This window comes from Panthera uncia (genome assembly GCF_023721935.1).
Source record: "Panthera uncia isolate 11264 chromosome A1 unlocalized genomic scaffold, Puncia_PCG_1.0 HiC_scaffold_17, whole genome shotgun sequence".
NCBI classification, from domain to species: domain Eukaryota; kingdom Metazoa; phylum Chordata; class Mammalia; order Carnivora; family Felidae; genus Panthera; species Panthera uncia.
This window is the reverse complement of record NW_026057577.1, coordinates 32,731,651-32,743,931: the sequence shown is the minus strand read 5'-3', so window position 1 is coordinate 32,743,931 and position 12,281 is coordinate 32,731,651. Positions and strand designations below refer to the sequence as shown.

The 12,281-nt window shown below is 36.7% G+C and overlaps 1 protein-coding gene across 2 annotated transcripts in view; it reads left to right on the top strand.

Moving 5' to 3' along the window:
- Positions 1–12,281, top strand: part of PFDN1 (prefoldin subunit 1) — a 56,523-nt gene that overhangs the window by 29,862 nt on the left and 14,380 nt on the right. Inside the window, exon 3 of one of the 2 annotated variants that reach the window (XM_049649367.1) lies at positions 7,957–8,041. In XM_049649367.1, the coding sequence (XP_049505324.1) occupies positions 7,957–8,041 (85 nt within the window). Of the gene's footprint in view, positions 1–7,956; positions 8,300–12,281 lie in introns of those variants that run through there. The other variant, XM_049649366.1, reaches the window with a different exon arrangement.

Genomic DNA, 12,281 nt, shown 5'->3' with positions numbered 1-12,281 from the left:
TGTGTTTTGCATAGACATATATTTTTATTTCTCTTGCTTATAAACTTAGGAATGGGATTGCTGGGTTGAATAGTGAGCGATTGCTTAAGTTTATAAGAAATTGCCCAGCTCTTTTCCAAAGCGGCTGTACTATTTTGCCAACCATCTAAATATTAGAGTTCCAGTTGCTTTCCATCTTCATTAATGCTTGGTATTGTCTTTTTTGTTGTGGTTAATCCTAGGCATTCCAACAGCCTCTCCTTGTGGGTGTAATTTGCATTTCTTTACTAACTCCTGATATTATTAGGTGTCATCTTTACCTCTTCTGTATGAAGTGTCTAAGTCTTTTTGCTATTTTGTTAAAGATAAAATTCACGTAACATAAAATTGACTTTCAAAAACATTTTAAAGCGCACAAATCATTGGTTTTTAGAAGATTTGTGAAATTGTGTAGTCACTTACACTAATTCCAGAACATCTCTTTCACTATGAAAAGAATCTCTAACTCCATTAGCAGTTATCCCACATTCCTCTCTTCCTGCGGTCGTAAGCAGTCTTGTGTCTTTATGGATCTGCCTGTTCACATTTCATGTAAATGGAATCATACAGTAATAGAGATTATGTTTACCCTGTCAGCATTATATTTTAAAGGTTAATCCCAGGTGAAGCCTTGTATAAGTACATTATTCCTTTTTGTTGCTGAGTAATATTCTGTTGTATGAATATACCATATTGTATTTATCCATTCATCATTTGATGGGTATTTGAATTGCTTCCAGTTTTGACTATCATGAATAATCTGCTTTGAACATTTACATACATGTGTGTGTGTTCATTTCTCTTGGCTATATTCCTAGGAGTAGAATTGCTGTGTCACATGTAACTCTATGTTTAACCTTTTGAAGAACAGTCAGAATGTTTTCCACAGCAGCTACACCATTGTACTTACCACCATCAATGTATGAGGGTTCCAGTGTCTCCATATCCTCTCCAACATTTGCTGTTTTCCGTCTTTTTCATTATTTACATCTTAGTGGGTATGATCATGCCTTTTCTTTTAAGCTATACATGTCTTTTTATTTAAGGTGGATTTCTTTGTGATTGCATAGTTGGGTCATGATACTTAACCCAGTGAGCCTGGGTAGCTCGTTCGGTTGAGTGTCTGACTTTTTTTTTTTTTTTCATGTTTATTTATTTTTGAGAGAGAGAGAACACAAGCAGAGCAGGGGCAGAGATAGAGGGAGACACAGAATCTGAAGCAGGTTCCAGGCTCTGAGCTGCCAGCACAGAGCCTGATGCAGGGATTGAACCTGTGAATCCTGAGATCATGACCTGAGCTGAAGTCGGATGATTAACTGACTAAGCCAACCAGGCACCCCTATTTTTTTTTAATGTTTATTTATTTTTAAGAGAGAAAAAAAGCAAGAGCAAGGGAGGGGCAGAGAGAGAGAGGGAGACAAAGAATCTGAAGCAGGCTCCAGGCTCTAAGCTGGCAGCATAGGGTCCCAGTGCAGAGCTTGAACATACGAACTATGAGATCATGACCTGAGTTTAAGTTGGACTCTTAATCGACTGAGCCATCCAGATGCCCCAAGTGTCTGACTTTTGATTTCAGCTAGAGTCATGATCTCAGGGTCGTGGGATCGAGTTGCATGTTAGGCTCTGCGCTGAGCCTGGAGCCTGCTTGGGATTCTCTTTCTGTCTCTCTGTCTCCCTCTCCCTCTCCCTCTCCTCCTTTCCCCAGCTTGTATTGTGCTTTCTCTTTCTCTCTCTCAAACTGAAAAAACAAAACAAAAAGGAAAAATAATGTTAATTAATTTCAGGTGTACAACAAAGTGATTTGACAACTCTGTATGTTCTGCAATGCTCACCACAAGTATAGCTACTGTCTGTCACCATACAATACCATTACAGTACCATTGACTATATTCCCTATGCTGTACCTTTTATCCTTGTGACTTACTCATTCCATAACTGGAAGCCTGTACGTCCCACTACTCTTCACTCATTTTGCCCATCTCCCCACTGCCCTTCCTGTGGTTATACATGCTTAGGGGACATTTTATGTCTTCATTTTATTTATTCACTTTATTTACTACTATGTTATAGACAGACTAGTTTCTTCTATTTTATGCTGAGAGGCAAGTTTCTTCACTCTTAGACTGAAGGTGGAAATCTTTAGGGACCTGACTCTAACTGAGGATTCTCCTGAAAGTATCCTCATTTTGGATGGTTTCTAGTTTTTTGTTTTTTTGGGTTTTTTTTTTTTTTTTTTGTTTAAAGTTTTTTTTTTGGGGAGAGAGAGAGAGAGAGAGAGGGAGGGAGGGAGGGGCAGAGTGCAAGCTGGGAGGCACAGAGAGAGAGGGAGGCACAGAATCTGAAGCAGGCTCCAGGCTCAGAACTGTCAGCACCGAGCCTGATGTGGGGCTCGAACTCACCCATGAGATCATGACCTGAGCCAAAGTCGGATGCTTAACCGACTGAGCCAGGTTGGCTCAATTTTGTTTTAAGTTTATTTATTTTGAGAAATAGAGCACGAGCACAATCAAGGAAGGAGCAGAGAGGGAGGGTGAGAGAATTCCAAGCAGGCTCCATGCCTTCAGTGCAGAGCTCAACTAGGGGCTCCCATGTCAGGAACCATGAGATCATGAACTGAGGTGAAAGGAAGAGTCAGATGCTTAACCAGGTGAGCCACCCAGGTGTCCCTGGTTTCTAGGTTTTATCTCCTATTTCTTTGCCAGTATGAATCCTTAAGGTCTCTGGGATTCAGCAGAAACTCTCACGTTGAAAACAAATTTACTACTTGCATAACTTTCACAGTTCTTGATTTCACTTTATTTTGGGCCTCTGGAATGTTTTATGTGTGTTGACTCAGCAAAATTTTAGAAAATTTTTTGCTTTGTTTTTAATCAGGAAGAATGTTCTGGGTATCTGTTCTGCATTGTGCCAAGTAACAAAAGTGTCTACTTGCTCAGTATTATACAATATGGATGTCCCATGATTTTAAAATTGCTTCTTTACTGATTTAGGTTCGTCCTTGCTTGCTTTCTAAAACTTATGAAGTAAAAATTTGTTTGCACATAGATCTTTGTGTGCACATGGTAGTAGTTTTCATCACCAGTGGAAGGAAACAAGCAAGATAGGCTCATTCAGCCTTTCCTGTGCCACTTAATTTGTGAATGCCCTAAATGCCATTAGAATGTGTTTTCAGATGTCCTCTAAGAATTTCCCACCCAAACATAATACATTATCAGGAGCATGTTTTTGTTTCTCAATAGTGAGTCCAGGTGAGCATACTTTGCAAATATACCCAAAAGATAACGTCGCCACTCATCTTGGATTTTATTTTGGGCAGGTAAACAACACTTTTGGTTCATTCTGAGTCATAAGAAAATGGAAGTCATGTACCAACCTGCAGGACAGTTCAGAACATAACCTCTGATGTTTCTCAGAAAACAAATCTACAAGTCATCATTAAAATTATGTACTTCAGTTGGTATAATTATAAATGAGGAAATGAACTAGGCTACTTGTCCTTGAAAGTTGACAGTGCAGGCCTACATAGCACTGATTTCTCATGTAGAGGCCTTTTACAAAGTGATGACTCCACTTTAGAATATATAATCCCAGGGGTTCCAGAGTGGCTCAGTCGGTTAAGCGTCCAACTTTGGTTCAGGTCGTGATCTCACAATTCATGAGTTCGACCCCCATGTCAGGCTCTGTGCTGACAGCTCAGAACCTAGAGCCTGCTTGGGATTCTGTGTCTCCCTCTCTCTCTGCCCCTCCCCCACTAGCGCTCTGTCTCTCTCTCTCTCTCTCAAAAATAAACATAAAAAAATTAAAATATATAATCCTGAATATTGTAAGTACATTCTTTGCATGGCATTTGTCATATAAAAATAATTTGCCTCTTCATAGTTTATTTTTCCTTTGTGGCACATTCTGAACTGCAGAATCCTTTATCTACCATTTGGCTTTCCATAAACTATCAGGCAGGATCTCTGTGAAATTCTCTACTCTGAGAAACTATGTGCCTAATATTTATTTTTGATGTATGACTCATAATTACATTATTATATGTTCTGTTTTCAAAATAGCATCTGATAATTCAGTGCCTTTTAACAACAGATAACGTGTTTTCTATAGAGTTTTTCCAGAAATCCAAATGTTTCTTGGGGTTCTTTCTAGGCTTCATTGGATTTATGTTTGGCTTTTTAAAATTTTTACTTTTTACTAATTATTTTTAATGTTTTATTTTTTATTTTTTTTAAGTTTATTTATTTTGAGAGAGAGAAAGAGCACAAGCAGGGATGTGGCAGAGAGACGAGGCAGAGAATCCCCACCAGGCTCTGTACTGTTAGCACGGGGCCTGACAACAGGGCTTGAGCTCTCACATCGTGAGGTTATGACCTGAGCTGAAATCAGGAGACAGACACTTAACTGACTGAGCCACCCAGGCGCCCCTAATTTTTTTCTATATTTTAATAATTAAAAAAAATTTTTAGAGTGAGTCAGGGAGAGGGGCAGAAGGGGGAGAGAGAGAGAGGGAGAGAAAGAGAAAGAGAGAAAGAGAATCTCAAGCAAGCTCCATACTCACTGTGGAGCCCGATGGTGGGGCTGGGGCTCAATCCCATGGCCCTGGGCTGATGACCTAATCTATTATCAACAGTTGGATGTTCAATTGGCTGAGCCACCCACACGCTCCATGTATTTTTTAAATACATGGTATTTAAATACCATTTTTAATTTTAATACCATTTTTGGTATTTTTTTAAAAATCAAGGACTCAACCAAGTTTTCCTTAAGTTTTTGTTTGTTTTAATTTTACAATGTAACTACTCATTGAAGTAATACATTTGAGTTTACTCAATACTCCTCGTTTAGAACTTTCATGGCTGAGATGTCTTTAGGCTTAATAGTAAATTGGCCAGCTTCTGTGACATCTTTCTGGTCTTTGAAGTTGGCACAGTCCATTATAGCTACCTAAGGGGTGTGTGGCCATGGAAGAACATGTTTTTGTTGATGTGTTCTCGCTTTCTAGTAACTTTATTTTCTGCTCAAGGGATTTAGTATCTGTTCAGATACTTTATTTTTAAAGGCCACATAAGTAGTGACTTGATCTCTAATCTTAGCTTTGAAAATTTCCCAGACACTAATAAAGGTAATGTCTGATGACCTATTATTTGAGAATACCACTCACTGGACAGCAATCAGTGCTATTTAAAAATGTATATTTTATTCTGAAAATCATTTTCATGGCTAAAAAGCTTTTAGTAAAATTGTGCATGAAATGACATAATTTTGTGACTTTTGGGCCTAGATTTATAATACTTTTTACATGGTGTCACCGAGAGCTAATACAGTTGTAAAACACTTTGCTCTTCAAATACTGTACTAAATAATTAGTACTGAGAAGAAATATTCTATAAATCATAGTCTCATCAGAAACAGCACACCTGTCTTTTGGACTAATAGTAATATTTTGGACACAAAGGATTATATAGTAATCCTTGTTTTACGTAGAAGTGGGCTGTCTTTGCAGTGATTATATGAGTAAGATTTTTATAAAGGATTAAGTTACTAAAGACCAGGATAATCAGTTAAATTATCTGGACTCTCCACATCAGGACATTAACAAGGTTAATTATTAGTGAAATGAAAGAGAAATTTACCAGATTGTATTATATATGCCAAGATGTATTCACTCATAAAGAAGAGGTGGAGGGAAGCAGTTTTCCCCCAGGTGTGGAAAAAACGCTGGAGTTGCCATTTTTGGTCTGTTTTTACTTGTTTTATATTTATAATAATAGATTGTCTTGGTAAAAACCTACCCTAGACACAGTGGTGGTTTTGTTGTTTTTTGTTGTTTTTTGAGGTTGGTAGAGAAAACTGCATATTGCTGCCTTGATATGTTGTCTCTTTGTTAAAAGCAGATGTACAGATCAGTGAAACAGGATAGAGAACCCAGAAGTAAACTCATGCATATATGGTCAATTAATTTATGGTGAAGGAGGGAACAATATACATTAGGGAAAGGAGGGTCATTTTCAATAAATGGTATTGGGAAAACTGAGCTGTGATCGCACATCATATACAAAAATTAACTTAAAATGGGTTAAAAACTTCAGTGTAAGACTTGAAACCAATAAAACTCCTAGAAGAAAACATAGTAAGCATCTAGTATCGTCTTCATGATTTTTGTGGGGGCGGGGGGCAAGGTGTGCGGGAGCAGTGTCGAACTCCAAAGGCAGGTGTAATAAAAGCAAAAATAAATGGTTGGGGTTACATTAAACTAAAAAGGTTCTGTACAACAAAGGAATCCAACATAATGAAAAAGTAATTTACTGAATGGGAGGAGAAATTTGCAAATCATCTGTTTGATAAGGGGTTTATATCCAAAATATATAAAGAACTCCTGTTAACTCAATAACAACAACAAAAAAACCAAACAATCCACTTAAAAAATGGGCAGAACACCTGAATAGACATTTTTCCAAAGAAGACATCCAGATGGTCAACAGACATATTAAAACACACACACACACACACACACACACACACACACACACACACACAAGAATAGTACTCAGCCATGAAAACGAATGAAATATTGGCATTTATGACAACATGGGTGCACCTAGAGGGTATTATGCTAAGTGAAATAAGTCAGATAGAGAAGGACAAATACCAAATAATTTCACTATGAGTGGAGTCTGAAAAACAGAACAAAGAAACAAAACCCAAACTCATAGATGCAGAGAATCTGGGCGGGGGGGGGGGGGGGGTGAAAAAAGCGCCGGGGGGGGAAAAAATTGGTGAAGGGGATTGAGAGGTACAAATATAAAATATAGGTACAAATATAAAATAGGGAATTGAGAGGTACAAATATAAAATAACTAAGTCTTGGTTGTATAATGTACAGCATGGGGAATACAATGAGAGGTAACTAGATTTATTGTGGTAATCAGTTTGTAGTATATACAAATATTGAATAACTGTGTTGTACACATGAGATTAATAGAATATTGCTTGTCAATTATACTTTAATAAAAACAACAAAAAGAAATGATGTTCTTTGTTGTTAAACTCTAAGTTTCATGCAAAGAGAAGAAACCATCTGCTTAATTAAATGTGATCTTTCATTGAAATCTGTTACAGCCTAGTTGGACCCTTGGTTTGAGTTGAAAGGAAATAATTCATTTCACTTTTTTGAGTCTACAAAATAGTTTATTCTTCCTTTCCCTACAGCAAGAATTATGAACATAAGTGTACAAAACAGATTCAATGCTAATTTTTAAAGCTTCCCCATATTTCCATTCTCATTAGTTATAAATAATGTGCTTGATTGTAAAATGGAAAAAGTTGAAATTTTCCACTTGTGCCTTTTGAGCTGTTTTCAGAGGTATTATACACTCTGGAAATAATAATAAAAGATACTAGGCTTCATACAGTGCTTTTTGTTTGAGGAACTCATATAAACACTAATGCATTGATCCTAACACAGTACTTGATTGTGACTTTAAAAGGTCATGAGTTACTGCTGTTACAAAAAAGTTAAAAAAGATTGGAAGGGGAGCTCCAATATACAAATACTAAATATCTAGAGAAAAGTTGATACAGACAATTGAAAAAATAAAATTATGGGGGATTTTTATTATTTAACTTTTCTCTTAGCCTGTGATAGATTTTTATCCCTTTTAATTTTTTGAATTTGTTTATGAATCTTGCTTAAAGCCTAATTCCCTTCTTAGACAAGAAAGCAGAATTTTCTTTTAAACTTTAGTCTTTCTCAGCCAAGAAAGCTTAAACCTGTGGTGGTTTCCCAAGTATGTCACATGAACATAGCAGTGTATTTTATTGGTCCTTGAATTAGGAGATCATCCTTTTCATTTTCTTCGTTTAATATTTGTGGTATGTAGCTGTTGATTTTGATTATAGTGGTCATGTGGCTTAATTGTCAACTTTTTTGTTTCGTAGGTTTATTCTTCAGTCCAAGGAGGTAATTCACAATCAACTGTTAGAGAAACAGAAAATAGCAGAAGAAAAAATTAAAGAATTGGAAGTAAGTTTTGAGTCCATATTGACAGTAGTAAATTATAAGAAAAAAAATAATTACCTCAACTTTGTCATGTTAAATGAAAATGTATGCCTGCCATTGTTTTCATTTTTTCGAATTGTGTTAGAGCAGTGAAGCGGTCATGGCAGTGTGTAAGACCTCCACCCCCACCTCCTCCCATCCACCCAGTGCCCCATGAAAGAAAGGAAAGGAAAGGAAGACAGAAAAATGGTTTGTTGCAACTGTAGAGACTTTTGAAGAAGATAGGATGTTTTTTTTTTTTTTTTTAATTTTTTTTTTCAACATTTTTTATTTATTTTTGGGACAGAGAGAGACAGAGCATGAACGGGGGAGGGGCAGAGAGAGAGGGAGACACAGAATCGGAAACAGGCTCCAGGCTCCGAGCCATCAGCCCAGAGCCTGACGCAGGGCTCGAACTCATGGACCGCGAGATCGTGACCTGGCTGAAGTCGGACGCTTAACCGACTGCGCCACCCAGGCGCCCCAAGATAGGATGTTTTTAATATGAATGTATTTTCTCCATTGCCTTTGAATGAACATGTCTGTTCTTAAAAACAAAGTAAGACACACGGTGTATATTTAAACATCACATATTGTGGTAGATAGGCATGAGAGTAGGTAATGATAATAGTATTTAAAAGATCTCGACATAGGTCTTTTTTATATATTGTAATTCCTTTAATATAGATTAGGTATAACTATCTGAATGATGGTGCTGCAGTGAGGAAAACGAGTTGTTTTTTTTTTTTTTAGCTAGGGTAAAAGATGATGGGTAAGAGTAACTTACTAAATTTTTGGAAAATTGAATTTTACTACATTTTCTGTATACATTAAAACCTTTGATGAGATACTCTTCTTGGGATTGAGTGGAAGGTCCATCCTGTATATAGTAAAAGTTGGCTTGGGCAAGAGACTGGTTATTATTTCTTTGGGGCCAAGATTTCCTGAAATGGGGATGGTTACAATGACTTCATAGGTCACTTTATCTAATTTGTGTGAGTACTATTTGAGGCAGTATTTCAGAATCTGACTCAGCTCTCTGTGGAATTGGTGAGACACCCCTTGTAGCTTCCCAGGGATTTCTTAGGGGAACCAGTTTGGCATGGCCTGAGTGAGTGTGTAGTGTCTTAGGTTACTTAGGTTTATTTTTGTTTAACTACTGATCATAATTTAAACAAACTTGATAATTTGTAGCTTAGAAAGTGTATTGAAAAAATAATAAATAAACATGTAAACAAATAAGGACAAAAAAATCCCTATCCTTCAGTAACTAGGTTGTTATTATGTCCTATTTGTCATTTTTGTTAGCCCAGCTGTTCTAGATTGAATTTTATATCTTCTGTTTTCAAACAAAATAACTTTAAAAACTCCAGTTAAAACTATTTCATGTTAGATAACCAAAAATCTGTTTTTGTAGCACTAGGTAAATACATCTAAAAATGATCCTGATGAATAAGTAGCCAGATAGAAAGTAATGTGTATATAATTCTCTTTTTATGAAAACACAAAAAATAAGATCTGTATATGAATGGCAAAAATGATGTCAGTATATACATTAAATTAACACTGGTTCCCCTAAGGAAATTAATTTAGATGGATATGGGCATGAAATTATTTTTTCTTATAATCTTTGTGTTGGATAAATTTTAACACGTATGTGTTAACTTTTTTTTTTTTTTTCAATATTTATTTTTGAGAGAGTGCATGAGCAGGGGAGAGACAGAGAGAGAGGGGGACAGAGGCCAAAGTGGGCTCTGTGCTGACAGCAGAAAGCCTGATGCGAGGTTGAACTCACAGACCATGAGATGATGACTTCAGGTGAAGTCGAAAGCTTAACCAACTGAGCCACCCAGGCATCCCTGTGTTAACTTTTGTAATTAAAAAGAATATTAAGGGTAAAATTGCCACAGATGATGATTTTAGCATACTGTTCAGTTTTGAAGAGTATTAAGAAATTTTTTCCCCCAAAGTTACCTTTTTTGGAGTTTCTCGTTACTGGTAGAGTGTCCTGACAAGTGTCAGGTAACGGAACTAGAATAGCTGGCTCCCTGGTACCCATTTGAAATGCTAATTACAGCTAGGAAAAACTAGTGGGGTTAAACTCTAGGTTCTTCCCTAGAACATTTTATTGTGTCTTTTTTCTTTTTAATTTTTTATTTTGCATGCTTTTTATATTATAAAAGCATTATTAAGTGTACTATGAAAGAAAAAAGGTCAAAAAATAAAACACGATTAAGTGAAAATACTGCTTTCCCCTCTAGCCAACACACCTGCAGATGTCACCCCTGGAATTTCGTGGGTATCATTCCAAACTTTATTTTATAAACCCATTCATACACAGGTGTATACACTTTTTAAAAATAGAGAGGAATTATGCTGTATATACTGTTTTTCATCACTTTACAATTTATCTTTCCACCTGTAGTTTATATTTCCCACCTTCTTGTTTTCCACTTCTCTTAATCATTGTAGGTTCCTTATTACCTCAGCATTTAATTATTGCATGATCCCTACCTCTACATTTAGTATGCTTTCCAATACTGCTCTAATTTGTATTTTTAATGGTATCATCTACTACACACTCTGTTCTCTCCCCTGAAGCAATGCTGTATTCTGCACTGCCATACTTGCATAGTTTTGTTACTTCAGCCTGAAACGAATGCATATACATGTGCCCACATGTGCACTAATGCACACATACGTTGTTTTTTTTGTTTTGTTTTTAATTTTCTTTCTTTATTTTAGACAGAAGGAGAACAAGTGAGCATGAGCTGGGGAGAGGGGCAGAGGGAGAGAGAGAGAATCTTAAACAGGTTCCATGCTCAGCAAGGAGCCTGTCACAGGGCTTGATCCCATGACTCTGGGATCATGACCTGAGCTGAAATCAGGAGTTGGATGCTCAATAGGCTGAGCCATCCAGATGCCCCAACACATACATTGTTGTTAATTGTAGTGTTCAAATTCTCTGTGTTTCTTACTGATTTTTTTTTCCCTGATTATTCAGTTAGTTATTGAGAGATGTCAAATCTCCCTCTATGATGATACTTCCCAATTTCTCCTTAGTCTTTCAGTTTAGTGGACAGTGGTGTTTAGAGACCACTGTCTGGGTATTATAAGTGCTCATTATTACTGTATACATAGTTCAGAGGATAGGTTTAATTTTGCTTTATATATGAAAGAATTTCCCAGGTCTTTTAAAGTATTCCACTGACTCTGGCTTCCATTGTTGCTGTTGAGAAGTCATCTGTCAGCTTAGTTGTTTCTTTTTTTTTTCCCCACTGGTTCCTTTTAATATTCTCTTTGTCTTCATGCTTTGTAGTTTCTTTGGGATATGTTTAGGTGTGGGGTTAGTCTTTTTATTTATTTTTTTAAGTGTATTTATTTTGAGGCAGGGGGGTGGGGGATGGGGAGAGAGAGAATCCCAAGCGGACTCCATACTGTTGTCACAGAGCCCAGTGCGGGGCTCGATCTCTCAAACTGTGAGATCATTACCTGAGCCGAAATCAGGAGTCAGACTCTTAACTGACAGAGCCTCCCAGGCGCCACTCCCCCACCTTTTAATTTTTTTTCTTAATCCTACTTGGCTTAAGTTGGGTTTCCTGAATCTGAGGATTAAGAGCCTTTATCAATTCCAGAAAATTCTTAGTATTTCTGAAAATTACTTCTTTCCTGTTTTCTCTATTAGGTGGTATTTCTTTCTGGAATTTTTCCCCCTACTTTTAAACTAGAATGACCTTTGTAAAACGTTAGAAAATGTGGTTCTGTTACTTTTCTGTGTAAAGCCCATCATTGTTCTTAGGATAAAGTTCACACTTGTTAACATACTTTGAAGGCTTTTTTGTGAAAGGACTCCTGTTTATTTCTATTATCTCCCTCATTTCCTTTGCCTTTTCTTACACTGTATACTCCACCCATTCAGGAATATTCTGTTTTTAGAACTTGCTGTGCTTTCTTTGTTTCTACTTTCTTTGCAAAAACTAGTTTACCCCCCTGGGGAGCTTTCTCCTCCTGCAGTTATTACCAGTTCTATATATTAGTTTTTAAGATCTTAGCTTAGGGCTCCTTATCCAAAGAATCATTTTCTGATTCCTCAGTCTTAAATTAAGTCCTTTTTCCTTGTTCTCCCTAATGATTTCATTAGTTTCATAGCATAGAGTGGTAATTTGGACATATAAGCTATTGCCAGCTGAAGTACTTACAAATAGGGTTTCCTATTACTTGGAAA